At 46.8% G+C, this 21,374-nt stretch overlaps 1 protein-coding gene across 2 annotated transcripts in view; it reads right to left on the bottom strand.

The window, feature by feature from the left end:
• Positions 1 to 21,374, bottom strand: part of BCR (BCR activator of RhoGEF and GTPase) — a 92,187-nt gene that overhangs the window by 14,914 nt on the left and 55,899 nt on the right. For both annotated transcript variants that reach the window (XM_005524463.3, XM_014253847.2), the window contains exons 4-12: positions 18,897 to 19,001; positions 18,201 to 18,386; positions 14,586 to 14,693; positions 13,127 to 13,187; positions 12,637 to 12,689; positions 12,147 to 12,287; positions 3,419 to 3,540; positions 2,027 to 2,195; positions 594 to 713 (exon numbers count right to left, since the gene is read on the bottom strand). In XM_005524463.3, the coding sequence (XP_005524520.2) occupies positions 594 to 713; positions 2,027 to 2,195; positions 3,419 to 3,540; positions 12,147 to 12,287; positions 12,637 to 12,689; positions 13,127 to 13,187; positions 14,586 to 14,693; positions 18,201 to 18,386; positions 18,897 to 19,001 (1,065 nt within the window). The remainder of the gene's footprint in view (positions 1 to 593; positions 714 to 2,026; positions 2,196 to 3,418; positions 3,541 to 12,146; positions 12,288 to 12,636; positions 12,690 to 13,126; positions 13,188 to 14,585; positions 14,694 to 18,200; positions 18,387 to 18,896; positions 19,002 to 21,374) is intronic.

Genomic DNA, 21,374 nt, shown 5'->3' with positions numbered 1-21,374 from the left:
GCTATTCCTCACAACAGGAATTCAGCTGCACCAAGAATGCCAAAAGCCTTCAGCACAGGCCTAGACACTGATGAAGGAGTGACAGTGAGGAAGCAGTGACCAGCTCATGGATTTTCACTGAGCAGTAACACAGTCCTGTGAGACCCCCTTGCCATGTGCATGGAAAGGCCACAGTGAGAGGTTACAGCACTGCCAGGGCAGGGAATACCCCTGGCAGAGGATGACCCTGGCAGGAGCAGCTGCAGCCTTGAGGACACTGCCCAGAGTGTGCCAAGCCTTGAAGCCACAGGGCAGTGTAGAAGGAAACTGCTGCAGAGCTGGATCTCTGGTGAAGGGCTGTTCCTATTTCTCCACCAGGACTGGTGCTGAGACACAGGATTCATTTCTGTGGTTATTTCTTAAATGCCTGTCTTGTACGCAAATTAGTCACAGCCTTATGGGATGTCATCATAACCTTTGGCACAGCAAGAGCGAGGTGTCTGCTGCTTGGGAAGTGCTCTGAGGACACAAAGCCCTCCCTGTGCAGGAGCACGTGCAGTCACAGACACAAGTCACCACGATCTCTGGCCTGAGGGTGACAGGGGTGCTCTCACCTTGCCGTTGCGATTGTGTACCCGGAAGGCCATGTTGGGAGACATCAGCAGTAGGAGGGATTCTTGCTCCGAGAGCTTCTTTTTCAACCTCTCAATCACCTTGCTGCCTTTATTGGCCCTCTGAAGGGTGTGGGAGAGAGGGAGACAAAGGACATGTGTTATTCTCCAAATCCAGCCCTGTTTATACTAACTGCTAGTTTGAAATCCACAGTCTCTACCCTGTGAGTAGGTAAATGGCCCCAGAGCAGAAGAAATGCTGTCAATAGGATCCACAGGACTCCCAGCTGCTCAGAAAGGTGTTATTTGCAGAATCTCTACACTTGGACTGGGCTCTGTTCCCCAATTCCAGCTGTCTCAGCTGAAGTGCAGAGGTGTGTGGCCACTGTCCCAGCTGTACCCTGTATTTTCTGTTCCAGAGGCTGCAGTAGCATTGTATCACTGGGCAGCCATAGCACTGCCAGGTCCTCCAAGTGTCCTTAACTAAGGAGACTTTAAGGAACTTCTGTAGAAGCTGCCCAGAACTCTCCTGCTCACCACCCACTGATCCATTTTCATCAGAGCTCTACTAAAAATACATTTTTTTCCTGGATAAAATCCAGTTCCAAACCCAGCCATGTGTATTGTTTAGCACTGATGCACCAAAGCACTCATCTTAGACACCTGCAACTGGTGAGTAAAAGGCTTCCACAAAGTGTTCTTCCTAATACCTTACTTTTTCCAGGAAGCCCTCTTTGAAAGCCAGCCAGGGCTGAGAGGCAGAAGCATGTTCTTTGGAAATGTGGGGAATAACCTTCCCACAGCATGATCAATTATTCATATCCTGCTCTACACACCACCAGTATTCATACTCTCATTTCTCTTTCAGGCTTCAGGAAGGTTTGGGATCTAACAGATCTCAGAAAACATATCTTGCAAGCAAAAAGAAGCCTGGGCCAGATACACCATGTCCATGTCTGACTGTCCACTCAGCATAATTGCTGATTCTACACATTTGCTGCTGCTTTGACATCAGTGAAGTAGGAAAAAGCTTCAAAGACGTAAATGAGCCTCCTAAAATTCAAGAGTATATGGCTTCTGACCAAAATCCCTGGCAGGATCATAATTTAACAGCCAGAAATTGGCAAATAACACTCCCACTCCTTTTCATGTCTGCAGCATAAGATCCCAGCCCTCCACATGGATGCTCATAGGTGGTTTTGCTGAGTAGAGGAGCTGCTGGGTACAACCACAGGGTCTTTTTGTCTCCTCCCAGGGCAGCATCACCCAGGCTGTGCACTCAGATGAGGAAAGCACCTGGCTATCACAAGTCCCTGCTGAAGAGTCTGTTGCAGCCTGGCTCCCCACACTGTGCAGCCCTGGGAGAGGAGCCACCAGCACCTCTTCTGAGTACAGGCCCTGTGTCTGCATTGCCACAGAGCGCTCAACTCCTTTACCTTTTCCCGCTGGATGTCATTCTTGATCTGGGATATCTTGATCTTCATGGCATCCAGCTCCTCATCAGGTACCAGTGGGATATTGGGCACTGCCTCAGACTCATCCACCATTTGGAAACTGAGGTCAGTGAGCGGGATGTACCACTTGCAGTCATATTGTTGGCTTTTTCTGAAAGGCAGTAGGTCCAAACCTTTTACTACTACTGGTGTTTGGTGTCCTTCCCACAAGTTCTTCCCCGCTATAGTGCAGAAGGTGCAGATACAAGCCCAACTTTACTGTGATTCCCACGTGGAAAAATTTTCAGCAAGACAGCCTAGCAGGGCCAGTAGCTGGTACTGCACATAAAAAAGCAATTAATTTTGTAATCTAGTTATTTTCATCCTAAGAAACCACATCCATCTCCTGCAGAGAATTTTGGTCCCGTGTGCTCTCTCTTTGAAGCCTCTGGTGTGGCAAAGTTCTAAAGCTGTGTCACACCTGTGACCTGGTGGCCCCCTGGGATCTGAACCTGGGTCTCTCCTGCCCAGGCTGAGGCCAAGGTGGGGCAGGTGAGCCAATGGATATAAACCTCTGTGTAATCCAAGCAGGGGAGAGAAACTACAGCTCATAGCTGCCATTCTCCAGGGATTTCACTAGGATAAGCAGCTCACTTTTTTAATGTTTCGTGCCATTTATTCCCTCTTCACTTCTGTTGTCAGGAACATCCATTCTTGGGAATGTCCCACTCCTCTGAAGCTTCATTCCTCACAAGCATGTGCTTTGAAAAGGGCAGGCGTAACTTTTTGCTTGAGGAAGGCAAGAAGAGAAGTGTCCCCAAGAAGAATGTTTACCAAATGAAGAGAAGCCCTATTTGAGGCAAGTACATTGGTAGTGGTTCCTCCCCCCTCATTTGTGAAAAGTGTCAGCAAAACTACTTTTATAGCTGTATTTTGGGGTCATAAACATATGTTTACTTTGGTAAACATAGTCTGTTTACCGCACCTTTGCCATTTTTCTGTAAAACTGTTAACATGCTGTAGCTGCAAAGCCAAAATTAACAACCTTAGTCATAAAAAAAGTGAAGAATGTCACCTATTAAAAGAAAGGGAAAGTAGAAAAATGAATGATGTTTGTCCAGAATACCAGCAGCTACAACATATCCTGCTCTCCTAGGTAGAGGCAGGGATGGGGAGGAATTACCTTTCCTGAGGGGTCAGGACTTAGACAGGATCTCATACAGTAAACATTCCTATCTTGCTGATCATTTCTTGTCTAACTATTTGTGGATTATGGTTACCCAGGTCTGGGGTATCCACATGCAATTAAAACAGCAGGCTTCTGTTTTAATCATAAATCATAGGATTCTGTTATAGCTGAGGTGCAAAGCACAAAGTCCAAAAGCAAACTCTCACCCTCCAATCTGCTTCTTGAGCTTGGCACACAGGAAGAGGTCAGTGAAAAGAAAGACATGCCGCAGCTTGCGAGCCCCTTCCACCAGCTCCACCATGAAACTGTCCTTCAGCAGCTGCCGATGCTGGGGAAAAAACAGGGAAAATGTTTCAGTGAAATATGAGCTCCAAACTTGGCACTGGGGCAAACACAGTCCTTAGATATAACTCCTACCAGAGCAAATTCAGTACATTTGTCTAATTCAGAACAATGAAAAAGTCTACTAAATACTCCTTGCTTTCAACTCTGCTCCCTGCTGCAGCCCTTACTCCCAGAGGCAGAAAGAGCCATGCATCTTCTCCCCTACCTGGTGCTAGGTCAGACTTTGGGCTTCTCTCCATCACCTGCTCCTGAGCCCAGGTGCAGATTGTGAGTCACTGCTCAGCTCCTTCGTACCAGAGCTCCTGAATCCCTGCCAGCGGATCGTCCCCTCCCGAGCCAGCAGAGAGCAGCACATACCGCTTCTCCCGGAGTCACTCCTCCCAGAGTCACTTCCCAGCCTCTGCATCAGCTTCAGCCACCCCAGCAGGGACAGCAAAGCTCCCCTCGACCCCTTCCTCTCCCATTCACAGGACGACTTTGTCAACATTGACAGCTGAACGCCATTGCTGCTCCTTCATTACAAGTGCTGTTAAGGGATTATTCCTGAACGTGTGGATCTGGCAAACGTCTCAGGAGTCCCTTAGCAGCCTGTGCTTTAAAAGGACCATCTGGATGTACCCTCACCACGTGCCTATTGGAATCTTCTTTATGTATCATATAAAGATTCCCCAAACCTAGAAGATGCAAAGAAACTGCACAACTCTGATGCCTTTAATCCTGCTTCTAGCTCCATGGAGTTTTACAGCCTCCTAAAGAAGGGGCACACACTGGCAGCCAGAACCATTGCCTTCCTAATTCCCTTAGGAGGGAGGGGCAGGATGGACAACTCCATAGTTAAAAGCCCAAAAGGCTGGAATGCAGGCACATAGACAGTGGCTGTGTGCTCCTTCCAGTGACCATGACAGGAGTTTCATGCCCTGCTGTGTGCTCAGGTCCTCCACTGTGCTGTCAGGATCAGCAGGACTCAGTGCACATCTGGAATAGATACCTCTCACTGATTTTCAAGCAGAAGTCAGGTAATTCAGCTCTGTGCAAGTTTTATTTCCACCAATATGTATAACTGTCAGTGTTGCCTCACTTCACAGCCAGTACAAGCAGGAGCCATCAGCTTCTCCACACATGCTAAGGTATGCTAAGGAACTCCTCCCTGACCTGTACTTTGTTATTCCAGCCAAGAGGATGCTCCTCTGCCATCACTAAGTGACATATCAGACATCCCACATCTGCCTAGACAGCGCTGTGGCTGGACAGAGTTCTGCTAACCCTGTCCAAGGCCAACCAGCCCCTCCCCAGCTGCCTCACTGCCAGCCTTGCCTGGCCCCACGTTCAGGACTCGCCCCTGTGTCCCTGCTGCCCTGCCCCATGGCTGGGACCCCCACATTGGGCACACACACAGAAGGGTCTCCATGGGGCAGCACCATGAGAGCAGCTCCCATAGGCAAGGTCAGGACACCCAGGGCAGAAGTGATGTCTCCATTTCTCAGGTGATGCCCCTGGGTTCTGTTTGTTGCATGACTTAGCAAACCCCGAATGCATTCCCTGCTGAGGTGTGGGAGTGCAAACCCCCGTGCTGCCTCTCCTTCTGCCTACCATTCTTCCCATCTTGGCTCTCCAAAATGAAAACAAACCACATCAGTCCTGAGCCTAGCAGGCATTGTGGCAAGGAACACATGATAAATAAATGCTCTTGCAGACATAATTCTTCTCTCCACAGTCTGTCTCACAGCACCCTACACTTCCTGACAGGGACTAGGAGCCTGCATTTTCCCATCTGCAGCTACAAAAGCACCACAGCTACCTGTGAAAGCACGTGGAGCAGTGTCAGCAGCTCATCTCGGTGCTGCCTTCCATTACATGAAGGTCCTGGCAATCTGTGAGCAGGGCAGCAAAAGCTGCACCTTTCCCAGAGCTGCAGGAAGCAAGGCTGCTCCCTGGCAGACTGCTGCACCATCTCTGGGCAGGACTCTGGGGAGATCTGGCATCCAGCAGTGATTCAGCTCACAAAGGCCTGTACATATGTTAGTGTTTATTTTTAGGTGGGTGTGATCCTCCTGGCTTCTTCTCGATGTTTTTGGAGAGAACTCCTGCCTGCACTAATGCCTTTGCTGCTGATGGGTGCTGGAGCATGCCCTCCCCTCCCGCCGGAGAGAGCAAGGCCCAGATAGGAAACTAGAAACACTGAGCTTTGAAAATAAATAAACCAACAGGAGGAGGTATGTTGTCAGTAGCAAGAACACTCTCCACTCCTGCAAAGAATTTCATTTGGGAGAAATAATAAGCAGGGAAAGAGATTTTCTGAGCGAGCCAAAACCCTGATCTCAGGTTTCTAGATATGATACATATTAATTACACTGCAAATCAGCTCAGCTCCTCTGGAGCAATGAGAATAACTGCTTGCTGCTAGCTCAACCTCTGCTCATTGTTTGTAGGTGTAAAGATGTTCTCACAGCTTACTCATCTCTGCTACCCAGCGGGATGTAGCACTGTCCTTTCCCTGCTTGGCAGTGACAGGGCACAGTCCTGACCTGACCTGTCTGCCTCTGCCAGGCACTGACAGTGTGAGATGAGCCCAGCACCCTGCTTAGAGCACATCTCCCCAAAACCTGAGCAGAAAGCTCAGCCATTCCATGCCAAATGACCCAACAACCTTCACATTCCCACCTGGGGTTGAGCTGGCACTGAGTTTATTTGGGTTTGCACTCCTGGGAACCAAATCCTATCACTGACATAGACACAGCACAACCCTGAGGCAGCAAAAAGTCCCACAAAGAGAGCTGGGTGGAAGAGGACAAGCCTGTACTTCTTAAGCTTTGCTGGAAAAGAAGGAAAGAGGTGAAGAGATATATTCCAGTCAGTCAGAGGGAAACACAGAGCTTCCCAGAACCCTTCACTCTTCTTTTCTTCTTGCTCATGGGAGCTGGATGGGAAGGTGTCCCTCCAGCAAGCAGCAGGGGTGAACTGCCACAAGAGCAACCAAGCATCTGGAGAGGAGCATACAGGAGAAAACATTTGTGGATCAAGTCAGGAAATCTCTCCTCACTACCAACTTCTCTTGGAGAAGAGAACTTTTATTAGGGCTGGGCAAAACAGGCATGCCCCAGGCTGCTCAGCATCCGTGGGGCTGAGGAGGGGCACTTCCAGTGAAGGGGCACATCCTTTGCTGCAAATGAGTCATCTTGCCGGGAGGTTCAGCAGGTCACAGGGAAACAATAAAAGGATTTCCCAATGGCTTACCAGATCCCTGCCAAACCCCACAGTGTGGGAGCAAAGGGCACCTTCCTGGACCTCCTGCCATGAGTCAGCCCATCCTCTCCCACCCTGGGGGAGCCAGCAGCCCCCTCAGACAGGGCTTCTGCCAGTCCAGAGTTCTGTGCCACCTTGGCGCTGTGGTTTTGGAACCAACAATTTGGTCAGCTCCTCCCACCCAGGGCCACCAACAGCTATTCCTTTGGTGGCCTCCTGCTAAATGGGGTCTCCTGAAACACAAGGGTTTTTGGATAGGTGAGCCTGCTGTACGTGACATATAATAGCTCTCGTGTGGGGAACCATCTCTCTTGTTCCCAGAGTCACTCTGTTAAAGTAACCAAAGGTGCTAAAGATTTCCTAAAATACACTGAATTAACTGACTACAGTAACACCAAATAAACATCCAAGAGAAAATAAGATTAGGGTGATAGGGTGACAGTGGCAGGAAAGTGGCAGAGTGACACCCTCTCTTCCACAGACAGCCCACAGGACTGTCAGGTGTCCAGCACAGGAGTTCAGCTCAGCTTCAGAAAGATGTTCCAGGAAGTGTGGGAGAAAAGTCTTGATTTTGTGTTGTAATATAGTGAATTAGGATCATCTTTAATCTCCCACACAAGGCCTATACTTGTTAACTTCAGTGGCTCTTGCAAAGCTGTACTGGTGCAATAAAAGTTCCATGTCTCTTTTCCAGGCCCTGATTTCTTTGCATGTTTTCATCTGCTTCTTCTCCCACCCACCTGAGTGCTCTGAACAAAAGAGCTCTCCCTCTACCTTCTCCAGAGCTTGGTTATCCTCTTTGGATTGCCTATTGCTGTCCTCCTCCTCCTCTTACCTCTGTCACTGAGCATCTTTCCCTCCTCTGCTACCAAGCTCACGACTACCTGTGTGCTCATCTATTCATCCTACGGTGTTTTTGTGCTGTTTGCATATGATAAATCCTGCTGCTGTCACAGCCTGATTAGCTCCAGGAAGTGTGGCCAGCTTGTCTGAGACACATTACAAGAAGAGGAATTTAAGAACCTACTCAAGCAGACCCACAGCTGCACAGAAGACCATCTCCCCACTTGTGTGCCGAGGAAAGAGCTCATCCGATGTGGTGACAGCAGAGGCCTGCAGCATGCGTGGGTGAGCACCAGGAAGGGCTGGGACGTGTGTGAGGCACGGGGAGGAGGGGAAAGCCAGGAGATGGGTATTGGCACATGTCAGTGAGGAAGAGGTGGTTTGGCTTTCTGCAGAGCGTAGGAAGAAAATGATTCTTCATGTGTGTAAGTGTGTTGCAAGACCAGCACTGAAAAAAAATAATAAAAAAAAATTTAAAAAAAATGCTCTGCCTGGGGAGTTAAACTGGCTGCTCTTGAGCATTTTAATGGCCTCTTTCTTCTTCCCAAAGCTCCTGTCACCAGGAGCTCTCTGGCTCCAGCTGTAAGACAGAGTGTGAAGCAGCCAAGATAATTTCTGAGTGCTCTGTTGCCAACATCTGCCCAAGGCCTCCAGGAGCAGTGGGCACCAGGCCCCATGCTGTGCACAGCTGTGTCAAAGCTTCACTTCCAGCTTTTCAAAGGCTTCAGTTTGCACTTCTGCTCCCTTGCACATGTCCTTTGTCCTTTCCCTTCCCTAGCACACTTGGTCCTCTACAAAGTCAGCCAGAAGCCAAAGGCAGTGATAGCCAGTCCCTTGACTGCAGTTTAAAACCACATTTAGAAACATGGTAGAGCAGCTTGCCAAGCAGCCTCTCCTCTCCAGGGCAAGGACAAAGGTGTACAGTAGCACAGGCTGATCTGTGATGTGAGGTACTGGGCTTGCTCCCAGGAAAAGCTGCCTGTCAGCTCCCTTGTGCCTGGACTAGTGCTGATGAGACCAGACATGAAGGCGCTCAGCCAGCAGTGACCCAAAACTCCAGGCTCCATCCCTCCATGCAGCTGTGGGATCACACAAACATCAGTATGAACACTGCAGAGAGGGTGGGAGGACAAGGCCAGGGCAAGGCAGAGTGGCAGCCACCACACTCAGGTTGGTCTGAACTGCCCTGGAACAACACTGCAAAGAGCACAGGAGGAGCAGCAGACAAGAAGGGGACCACCACCTCTGCAATTTTTGATGTTTCATTAAATCCTGCTTTGACAAACACACTGAATTAGCTGGAAACACCAGCCTGGACCTCTGGCAGGCAAAGACACAAGCACTACTGTCATTTGCATCCAGGCTTAGCTGAAATAAACCCAACGTGCAGTACCTAGAGCTGCTCTGTTAGTAAGACTACAGAAGGTTATTACTGCCCTCCTTCTGCACCTAACAGTGGCACGTCTTTCATCCCAAAGCATTTGTTTTTCTTCTTCCCCAAGGTACTGTCCCCAGTAGAGCCTTAACCTTGTCCCCTCTTTAAACCAAGACAGCAGTGGTGCAGAAGGATCAGCAGTGACAAGAAGATGCCTCTTCCATGGCCCCAAGGGCTGGGTGACTCTCGACCACTCACATTCCAAGCCACAAAGTACAGGGTTACTAAGATTCCCTTCCCCTCCATGCATTTGCCTGGTGATTTGGAGAGTTAGGAAAGTCAGTACCTGTAGATAATTCATTAAAAAACAGTAAAAAAGGTAAAACTATAAAAGTAGAAAGATGTGATGAACAGAAGGGAGCAATAGAATGTAGTGGATCAAGCTGAATGGAAACAGACCCCAAAGGCCAGAGATGCCTCCCTGGCTCCCCTGTGTTGCCAGGCTGGGGCTCTGCTGGCTCCTCTGTACCGTGGCCCTCAGCAAGGGCTGCTGCAGTCAGCAAGGATCAAACTCTCTGTTCACAGGCTCAGTCCATCCATTTTACCTTCCCTGCTGCAGCTCCTTCTGTCCCTCTGGGGAGGGATTTTATTCCCTTTGTTCCCCTCTCTTTGCACTACCTGAAATACTCATCCAGCACAGCAAATTAAACCACATGACAGAAACCTTCCAGTTCCTATGCGTGAAACTAGATTAGAACAAAGCCTCTGGAGCCCAGCAGAACTGGGGGGCTGGAGTGCAGGATGGACACCTGGCATCTAGGGTGCCCAGCAGGCAGGGCAGGCTGAGTCACTGCTCCCAAAGCAGGGAATCACCTCTACCAAACACAACACTGCTGATGAGCCTCTACTCTCTCCTGACCTGCACTCCCCTCCTTAGCAGCCTGTCACTAGGGAGATTAAGACTGGCTGCTTTCCCCAGTTCAAAGCAATCCTGAAAAAAAGAGAAGGAGCAAGAGGCTGGCAAAGGAGATTTTATTCCTCCCCACAACACACTCAAAGGGAAAAAATATTCCGCATAAAAGGCAAGGACTGGGAAAAAAAGATAACTGAGATCAGCACCTAAGCAATACATGAGGGGAAAAGGCTATTTTACTCTCCCTTCCTTTCCACCAAGGAAACTTCAATGGGAGGAAGACAAATAATGAAAAAAAAAAAGCCTTCAAAGCAAGCTGGTGATTCATTAAAATAAAAAATGCATTATGCATTGAGAGCAGTCAATTAGGAGATGCAATCCACACACTGTCCTGTCACCCCGGGGGGAAGCACCAGCAAGGCAAGTGGGAGGAAAGGATAAGTGGAAAAGGAAAGATTTACAGGCATAAACAAAACCCAGCTATGACCCCAAGCTGAGCAGCTTGCAGGAAGGAACAGCCATCACTAACCCACACAGAGTAGCTGGGAGCAGATTTGTGTGTCTGCATTACTACATGGAGAGTGAACATACCTACTCTCAGGACACAGAGGGTTCAACTGGGGCACTACTGCTTTCATACAAGTGGGATATTGGTACCAAATGACTAAAGAAAATATTCGTGCTCAGATTCCCAGAGTGGAATGCAAGTCCTTTTCCTCCCTGGGCTCAGGAAAAGCTGTGTGCAGTGAGGGAGGGCACAAAGGGTTCCCAGTCCTCTCTAGCACACCCACAGCCCTCTCCTCTGGTATGTCCTCTTCCTCCCCTTCCTGCTTTCTAAGATCTGACAAATACACCGCTCCAAAAAGCCATCAGCAGGATCATCCTCCTGAGCCCCCTCCTCTGCCTGGGCTCTAGCACCTCATTAGGATTCTACATGACAAAGCCTGCATCCCTCACTGAGATGCTGACAGACAACCAGAGAACACAAACTGCTCCCTCCCCTGCGAGGGGCATTCTAGCCTGTGCTTTCTGCTATGACTCAATCAGCAGCCACTTTAACGAGGCCATCCCCTGTCACTGAGGCACCGGTGACTGATGGCTGAGCCTCTAGCTCAGCCTCCAACTGCCTGGCCCCTCCTCTTCTTTTCTCAGCTTGAGGTGTCCTCGGTTGACAAAATGAGACAATGAGCAAGACTTGCAGGAAAAAGTGCACCAAATTCCCAGAACTGCAGCTTCCAGCAAACCTTTTGTCAGCTGAAAATCAGTTTAACAGCTAAAAGCAAGCATGTTTAGCTGTCAGGATTTGAGAATAAATCATGAAGGTTCATGGTATCTTAACAATCTCCTGGGCTTTGTAAGATGTTTTTGTACAGGGTAATTTGGGCCACTGTTGATCAGCCCATGGTTGGATGCTCTTTTTACACCTTTACTATCTGAGCTGCACCTCTCTGTGTCCAATCTCCTACGTCCCTCTCTCTCAACACTTCTGCCAGCCTTGGCCTTTCTTTAGCAGGAGGGACTGAATCCCTTTTTAATGGAATTATGATGCACCTAAATCAAGGCACTGTGGAATGCAGACTCCACCACAGAGAAGCTCTGTGGCCTCCCTACACAACACTGCATGCAGGTGAAGTATCTGCACATCTCAGACCTCTCTGGGTGCAGTTCAGCTCCTTACACAGCTGAGAAGGGTTATATTACACTCTTAGGAGTCAATCATCGACTTGGCTTTCCCAACCCATTCCATTAGTTTTGCTTTCCAGTCATATTTACAACACTATTCTTTAGAACAAAGATGCAAAAAATTAATTGTATGGTGGAAGTGAAGATTCTGGAAAACAGCTTTTCCTAATCTTTCATGACTTCTGATGTTTCCTCACCTTTTTCTCCTCCCACGCTTCCCATTTGGTTTCAGTTTGCAGGTAAAATACAAATCCACTTACTGCATGGCAATGTGCATCATAGAAATTACGTATGACAAATGATTATAGCAATGCTAAGGACAAAACTCTAATCACACTTTTCCTCTCGGTTTCCAAACTGTTTTCTGAACAGAAAACAGAGGGAGCTGTACCACATCCTTTAGAGAACAAGGACACTGCATAAACTGTATCTTAGCAACAAACAGCTTAACAGCAACTTCCTAGTCAGCTCCACAGAAAAGACATAATCAGTATTTAGAAACTGAGAAAATAACAAGAGCAGGAAGACTCACCTCCCCTTTCTTTACAGTCATGGATTGCCGGCGAGGAGTGATCTCTTCGTTGATGCTGGAGAGGAAGTTCTGCGAGATCCGCAGAGCATCCTGCAGCAGGGGATGGTCAGGGTGGCTCACAGGAGTGTGCTTGAGCAAATCCTGACAGCAGGAATATAACACAGAGAACACAGTCATGGGCAGCACTGGATGGCAGGAGAGCTCGAGCACCCCTAATCAGAGCTGTAGGACAAGATGCTCCAGCTTCTTCACACAGATTAGAGCAAGGCTTTATCTCTAGAAGATAATAATACCCTGCATTTCTTGGTGACATCACTGCAGAGACAGCAGTATCCTACCCATGGACTCCATCTTCTCAGTGTAAAGGGAAGAGGTTCTTATGCAGCTCAACAGGTTTATTTTTGCAGTCCTGCAGCTCCATGGAAAATTTGAAGGTCAAAGAAAATAGGACAGGGGTCTAAAGTTTGAAAACTCCCCTTCAGATACTTACATGCAAGACAAGTGTGCTGCGGGTCACTCGATCCACTGGCTTGTACAGCAGAGCTGTGGAAACAAAGCAGTAGGAACATCAGGAAGAGTGGAAGCTCCTTCTAACATGGGGTGTCTTCTATTCACGTGCACAAAAACAAGCACGTGATCTTGACCAGGCTCTCTAAATGCCCCCCAGGAAACCATCACTGCTGGGATTGCATTTGTGCTATCACCGGGTAGCAGATGTTCTCTTAAAATCACAGCAGCCCCATGGCTGGGCTGGCTTTGCCCCAAGGCACTGATGGGGTTTGAAGCCAGGAGGCATTTCCCCATGCAGGCAGCCTACTTTGCATGAGCTCTGCTACTTAGCAAAAGGGAGCTGACTTCCCAGGTAGAGCCAGCAGACTTCATAACCTTCCAGCATTCAAAAAGAAAAATGGAGTGTGGAGGTTTGGCAACAGCCTCCACACAGTCCTGACAGACCAGTCTCCTCTATGTGGATCACTCACTTTCCAAGGAATTTTTCGTTGTCTGATCTTTAGATTCCTTTGTGCTTCTGGCCTTTAGATTCTAAAAGAAAAAGAAAACACATGTAGCAGATGGTCAATCACCTTGAAACATCACATGGGAACATGGCAGACTATCTGCTTCTTCAGGGGAAGGCTAGGTGTGAAAGGAGAGCCCTACCACAATTCAAGTCAGTGATGGAAAAATGTGCTTTCCTTCTTGGTAAATCCACCACTGCCATGTCACAGGCACCCACACATCTCAAACATTAAGCAATGTTCTTAGGAGCACCTGTCAATAGACATGCAGCAAAGCAGGGAACCACCTACAGCAACAGGGATGGGGGAGGTTTTAAATCACCTGCAGCAGAAAGACATCCCTCAGGACACAGCCACTGTCCCAGCACCAATAAAGGAAATTCAGGATTGGCATTCAATACCCTCAGGTTATACTTCCCGTTCCTGTACTCAGAGCTGGGTGACCTTGGACACATCAGTTCTTCCAGAGCAGCAAAGGAACACTGTCTGTGACTCTGCTCCTTGCCATGGCCATGCCATGCGTTCGTGTACTCAGCTCAAAAAACCTCACCAGGACACAAATGCAGAAGTACTATCACCATCATTCCAAATACAGTAGATATTGGCATGATTCAGAATTATTTGTCAGAAACAGCAAAACTGAGAGATCATATTTTACCTCTTTCTAATAAAAGTCTCAAGGGACATGTGATATAGAATGTACTCAGGAGTTTTCTCAGAGCAACAAACGCCCCTGGTAGTACTCAGCTCTGATGATTTATCTGATTGTTTTTAAGGAGACACATGAAATTCATGTTTTCCTGGCAGCTAAGTTCTTCGAGAAATAAACACTGCAATACAAAGAGTCAATGAGACCATGCACTGCAGGGAAAGCTGATGGTCTCAGAAGAAAATATTCAAAATGCTTTGAGACAGGTACTCCTCTGACAGAGAGGAAATCAGAGCAGGCCAAAGAATAGTATTATAGATTTACGGTTGACACACTTGCCTTTTTCAAGAGAGAATTACCCTCTCCTCTCCATGCCAGTGAAGGCTGCAATCCCACTGACAGCCACAGTGCAAGCCATTAAGGATGGCTTTTATGCCACAGCCAGAATCATCATTAGTAAGAGAAACATTTGAGAAAGTCACACAGAGCTTTCCCTTCTAGAAAAGTATGAAGGTGGCACAAAGCTGGAGAAGTTCAAAGCAATGCCAGTTTCTACCAGATTCCCTGGGTGGGGACAGCACACAAAGGCTGTGTCTGTGAGCAGCCTGAGGTACAATTCAGTGTAAGAACACGAGCTGAAGCAGGGAGTCTGTGGGAGCTCACAACTCCTCCAGAAGTCAAGGCTGCAGAGGTACTTGGAGAATTGACAGGAGTGACATGGCAGGGTATTAGTCAGAGCCAGACAGCTCATGTGTCTGAACACCGTGACATTACCTCAGAGATTTCAGCAAACTGAGCATTGGCTTGGCAGCATTTCTCTGCTGTCTCCATAGCAACTTCATAGTTATCCACAAAGGCCCGGTACACTCCCAGCTGGCTGGCCTGCAGGAAGCAAAACAAAATATAATAAATGCTGGGAAGAGGGCAGTTTGGGATGGTCAGTCTTGGTATGCAATGATCAGCTTTTTCACACCTAACAACTGCAGAGAATGCTGAGCAGGCCCAGAACATTTCTGACCTCTCAACTTTGTCTAACCAGCACTGGTGCCCCCATGCACCCAGTTCCACCCTATGCTGAACAAGTTTACTTGTGAAGGATGTGAAAGCCTACGAGAATGACACATCCTTATTTATGACATCTATTTTTCCCTTCTGAACTGCCAGATTAGTATCTATTAATATTGCAGCTCATTGATGTAACTGGAGCTGCTGGCTTTTTGCCACAACATATGAATCAGGGAGGAATGATTCAGCCCAACAGCACAAATGTGACCCCAGTAAGCTACTTGTTGGCCTTTGCATGATGGATACTTTGCAGATATTACCCATATCTGCATTAGTGAGCATTATTATAAGGGCAGCAGAGTGCTGAAAATACAGAAGAGAGATGCAGAGCACAATCTGTTTGGATGGAAGTGACTGGGTCACTAGGTGACAGAAAATCAGGGCAGTTTTTCCAGCAGAAGGAATATGGAATTGGTCCAGAAGACGATGGAACAGGCCTCAGAGTGCAGTAATAAGTCATTATTATCACAGAGTCTTAGCACTGATCCCGTTTGCTGACTTAGGAATTGCAGCCATATTCACGCCAGAGAGCACAAGATCCAGCACGGGAAATCCCTGGGGAGCCTCCAAGCCTGTCTGGAGTGCAGAGCTGGCTTTGTGCTGCAGAGCTGCCAGGCTGGGCTGGGCACACCTCAGCAGCCCCAGCCCACAGGGCAGGGCAGCAGCAAGGAGACACTGCCAGGGGGCTGCACCCACCCTGAGCCCTGCCTGAGATGGGCAAGAGGCAGAGCTGGGAACTTCCCCACTGCTCCTGCCCTCCCTCATAACCATGGTGCTCCCCATTCTCTGTGGAGCTTTGTGCAAGAGGTGATGGAAGAGAAAAAGCCACTCTCAGGACAACATTCCCTGCACAAACTCTGTTAGCAGGGCTGAGAAACAGCTATTTCCTAGGTCACATTCCACTGAAAGACTAGAAACCAATCTCAACCCTTATACAACATTACACAGTTGTGACTGAAGCTGAAGAAAACTGTGCTCACTTATATCAGGAGAGAATGAAATCTGTATTGGCCACTGAGGCACAATCCTGTGAAGTGATTGCTGTCAGAATTACTGACCATTTAGGGCTTATGCCATTCAGATTTCAACGGTACCAGCTAACATGGCAGAACGTTAAAGTTTCTCCATTCTCATGCAGTTCTTTCATTTCCTGCTACTCCTGAACAGTCTTTCTAAGCTTTCATTTTCCTTCTCTGAATGTGTCATCACAAAGACATCTTTTGCACTAAAAACTGAGCTTCCAATCAAAGCATAATGCTCACACACTGTTTTCATGCTGCTTTAACTTTTTTTTCAATTAAAAAGAGCCCACTGAAAATGAAACAAGAGTTGGTAGAAATGGCTGGCTTTTGGACATATTCTTTTCTGCTTCTGACACCTATAAGTGAGGATGTTTGCTAAATATTTCTTCATTTCTAAAAACAGCTTTAAAGAGTTTCCTTTCTAGCTATAAAAAAATATGTACAATATATTTCCCAAAAATGAGAAGCGTATTTCACTCCCACATGCCTGGCATCTTTTCTTTTTCTCAACAGGAAAAGGTGTAATAACAGTCAAGTTGATGTTGCAAATAGATTGTGCCAGGACACAAGGAATTCTAAAATTCTTTGCATCCACTATCTGTAACTTAAATCTACTGTGCTGTTTTTTGCATGTGAGTACAGAAAATTAATGTCACCAGGGACATCTGGGTATTTCAGTGTTTATCATCAGACTGCATGACATGACCACGAGTAAACAGTCTGCTCCAAAAGATTTGATGTACATCCAGTGTAGATGCCTTATAAAGCCTGATGTTCTTGCTGTCTCTCTCATCTAGTTGCTTCCCAGTGCCTGCCAAGAATTATTAGCTTTATCTCATCCAGCAAAGAGTTTGCAATTCCCACCGTTGCTGTACCAAACCACCCGAAACTGAACCTGCTCTGCCAGCTCAAAGCCTCCAGCACTAGGGCAATTTGTTCCTTTGTTTCCAAAGCTAATCCAACAAAATCAACAATTCTGTCACAAATGCAGAAAAATCAGGGGAATGTAAGAGCAGAGGAAGGGCTGAACTCCTGCACGTGAGATCAGCCAGCAACAAGAAATGGTCTGAAACAAAAGCCTGAGTAGCTGTGCAGTGAGTAGAGGGTTGCTGGACAGCCCTGCTGAGAAATAGGTTCAGATCTTCTCCAATTAGTGCTATTCCCATTGCTGCACCACACATCCAGGGCAGCTTGTGAGGCTGTCACTTCCATCAGCCTTCTCTGTCCGCTTCAGCACCCAGCAGCAGCTGGGTTTGTCCTCTCAAACCAGCTGCTCAAATTGCATACCATGAACTATTCACCAAGGCACCAACTTGACCCCTCCTGGCTAAAACATGCTGGCAGTGAAAAGCAGATTCCTGCATTTTCATCTTGAGCTGCTGGCATGTACAGAAAACATCATCTTCCAGGCCAGCTCCCCCTGCTCCATAGGGGATGGGGCTGATGCTGGGCTACACAGCTGCTAACAACTGATGGACCCTGTAAAGCACACTCCCCAGCCAATAAACCCCTCACTGGAATGTCACTCCTACCCTGAGAACCAGAGGCACCTCAGGAATGCAGAGCTTCTTTTCTTTTCTAAAAAGGAAAAAACAGCTCCTTTAATCCTTTGCTCTCTGCACATGCTAGGGGAGAGGCTAGAGGGGACAAAAAAACCTCCTAGAATGCAAACAATTTGTCATCTGGCTCAGAAACTCAGCAATTTTAATTCAGCCTCAGGAATATGCTGTATATGTCTTTGTCCTTTTCTGCACTCAGAGAATTTTGTTGAGGTTGCTTGGAGGATTCTCAGCTGCGGGTTGACTGCATCAGCATAACAGCAAGGGGAACAAAAAGGCCAGGAGAGTGGCAGAAAAGCAAAGCCAATGGTGATGACCATAAATCAGCAAAAAGTAGAGCAAAGCACCAGAGAGGGAAAGATGTGTGGGGGAGTTCAACAGTAATGAGCAACACTTCACTGTTGCTGTTAAGAAGTTCACTTTGTAATACTGCCACTCTCCCATCTCCATCTAAAGGAAATGCTTTGAGGACTCTGCAGAAACCCTGAAGATTCAACATTTGTGTGAAACTGTATTTATTTTACCACCACAGCTTGCTGCAGTCTTTAATTAAAGACAATGAAAGAGCCACTTTTGCTGTAGGGTCTCCAGAGCAGTGGCAAAGTGAGGAGGTGAGAAACCTCTCATCTATTCCAGCCACAGACTTTTGATCCCTTTGGTCTCTGCAGTCACCAAAGGGAATCTCCAGCTCCTGTGAGACAAGTGAGGGGCACCTGCACCTTTGGTGATGGCAGCTGACTCACCAGCTTTTGGAAGAGGTCCCCAACACGTTGCTGATGACTCCACTGCTGCACTCGGGGAAAGAGCCCATCGTAGAATTCTTTGTGGATCTCATAGAGCTCAGGCACTTTGAAGAATATTGTCTCAATCTGCTGACTGGTCAGCACAGGCTGGGAGGTGGTGGCAGCGGCTTTCAAAGGCTTCATAGGCTGAAATGAGGAAAGAAGGAAATTATTATCACACAAAGCATGAACACTCACCTTTGCCACACTGCAAACACATCCCTCCATAGAGTTATTTTTCACACTGATAAAAAATGAGATTTGCACTCACACAACTCCTGAAAACCAGACATGAACAAGTTCTCTCATGGGGATCAGCCACCCCTGGTAGGTGGATTTTCCCTGGATATTAATGCTGCAATTAAAATCTCTTTGCACTCCATTTCCCTAATCTCTGTCCAACTGTACAGCAATGTGCAATAATTAGCACAGGATACTTAAAGACATTGCTCCTGGATACTGCCACATTAACAACTCCCAAACTGCTACATCCAGTTCTTCCTTTAAGCCTCTCTCTCTACTGGAGAAGAGGAGTAATAGCACCTTTTGCACCCAGCAACTTGTAACCCATGGTATGTGAAGTTCAGGGAAACTGTGGACAGAAGAAGTGAAAATTCAAGTACCAGTGTTTGAACTGGCATCCGTCCCCAGCCTTACCAGCAGCAGGGCCTCCAGGTGGCTCAGATAGGTTTCCTCACTGGCTAGGATTCCTGACAGGACCCATTTTCTCATCTCCAGGCCTTTCTCCAGGTCTGGCTCACTCTACAAAGAAGTTGTTTAGGAGAAAAAAAAAAAATTAAAAAAATAAAGAGCATGTTGCAGGGAAAGCAAAAAAAAACCTGAAGAATGAGGATGGAGAGTAAAAGATCATTCAGTCGACCAGAGCACATTTGTTTTTTCGATCTATTTTCAGACTAAAAACCAAACAAAAACATCCACCTGTGCTCAGCATCTTATTTCTAGAAATATGCAAACATAAAACATTAAAGAAATTTTTATTTACCAGCAACTGATATCACTTAGATTATTTACAGGTCTCAGCTTTAATCATCCAACTCTGGTTGGATCAATTAGGTGCCTATACTTCTTCACAAAATTTAAAACATGGAACTTGAAAATTCAGACTTCATCCTCCTAAACAAATCTTAGGGCCCTTGTTCTGTGCAATGCCCTCCCTCCTTCATTCCAAAGCTGCGTTTCTGTGAGCAGACAGGATCTGCACCTCCCCAGATATGCATGAACACACCACGGTCACAGCCTGACCTGGCTCCACAAGGCTGCTCTTCCTCCCACTCTCTACTATTCCCTGAATTATTTTTCAGTGCCAGCTTGCACAGTGTCTGTTTTTAGTGAGAGGATGGAATAACCAGCATGTTTTGGAATGCACATGCTGATTTTCTTATTTGGATTCCATGAAGGAGCTCTTAACCAAAACAAGTGAAGAGAGGGGGAAGTAAGCCCCACATAACTGTGTTCAAGGGCTAATGGGGAAGACTAGCATGAAGTGTTAAGAGAAGCAGTAAATCCCTTCTGCTGAATTTTAATTATCCTTCCTCTCAAAACTGTTACCTGAAAAAGTGTTTAATCTGATAAAGTGAAACCAAGGGTTTCCAAAAACTCTAGAAAAATTTGGTCAAGCAATGAAGGTTATAAATAATGAGAAACATCCCCCTTTTACAGACTCCTATTCCCAGTTCTTTTTATTTCTGTCATTCACAGAAATAGCATTTTAAAACTCCTGCAACCTTTTTATGTTGTTAAATGTCTCTAAGAATAGAATCAGAAGTTGGCTCTGAAAGGGTACATGCTTTTCAAGGGATTTGGGTAGGTTTTTTGGGGCTCCATCCTACTCTTAATATCCAGAGGAATCTTCAGCTTTTGATTTCACAGTGGGAGGATCAGGAAGCAGAGCAGTACACTCTGCTCTAGTGACTGAATATACAGCTCTGTAGCTGCCCCCAAAAAAAGCTCCACTTAGTTTAGGGTCCTCTGCAGATGTACAGATGAGGTACCTGGGCTAGAGGTTCAGTTTGCAGGAACTATCACATCCTGAGTGTGACTTTGAGCCTACGCACAACACAAAGAAAGAAACAGATCCTCACGCTCCCAGATATTTCTGGATTCTGTCTCATCAATAACCATCCTGATTTTTGAACAGTTTCATTAAATTTCACAAGCTATATTCTAGCCTAAAAGACTTGCAGCAACTACTTCATAAAAATTTTGTGAGGTGCCAAATACCACCACCACCTCTTAAATAAAAGTGGCAGACAGAAGCTGCTCTAAGGAAATGAGTAAGATTTACACACTTTAGGTACTACATGGAAAGAACTTCTCTTTGCATCCCACCCTTCAGTGACATTCAGTAAGAACTACAGTACCTTTTGAAATCTTGAAAGGGCATCTCGAAGAAGGCAGAAATTTTTAATTCACCAGTTTTCAGAAGACTTTAGAAAAACACAAGTGAGAAACTGCATGGTGAAATGAACACTGGACCAGACTGTGTGCATCCATGGAGCACAGTGGGACTGGCACAGAAATGTTCAACAGGGCTGGGACCATTCCTTGTGGTTTCTGTGCCTGCATGCCCAGCTCATGGACCATTTTGTCAGGCATGGCACACACACGTATTCAAGACAGGCAGTCCCAAGGTGGTTAACAAAGATTGCCTTCATCCATAGAGGAAGGGATGTGGCAGCCCTGGTGCAAGAAAAACACAATTGCTCTTGGTCTCCAATGATTTCTTACAACACCTACAAAAGAAAAAGTGCAGCTACACAAAGAAGCATTGAGGAAAACTAACAGTGCTCCAAAGTCCGCATTGCTGAGGATGAGGTAACTGGTCAATATTGACACAGCACCATAATTATCTTTACCAGGTTCTCTTGGAGGAGGTGAGGATTTAAAAAACAGCTGGGTATGTTTGTAACATCTGTAAAGAGTAGCACACAATAACAAGTTATTTAAATGACTTAAATTTCCTCATCATGACAGAGATACAACAGTTTTCCTTACAGCACTGAGAACAGTTTTTCTCTTCACAAGTAAAAGCTTTAATTTACAAGCCAGCTCTTGCTGGGCACCATCAGCTGACGGAGACAGCATTTTCTGCCGGAATGTTAATTTCCTCCCGTT

The sequence above is a fragment of the Pseudopodoces humilis genome, chromosome 20, assembly GCF_049639895.1.
Source record: "Pseudopodoces humilis isolate 2021_Gansu_Grassland_sample_001 chromosome 20, ASM4963989v1, whole genome shotgun sequence".
NCBI classification, from domain to species: Eukaryota; Metazoa; Chordata; class Aves; order Passeriformes; family Paridae; genus Pseudopodoces; species Pseudopodoces humilis.
This window is presented reverse-complemented; position numbering and strand designations above follow the sequence as displayed.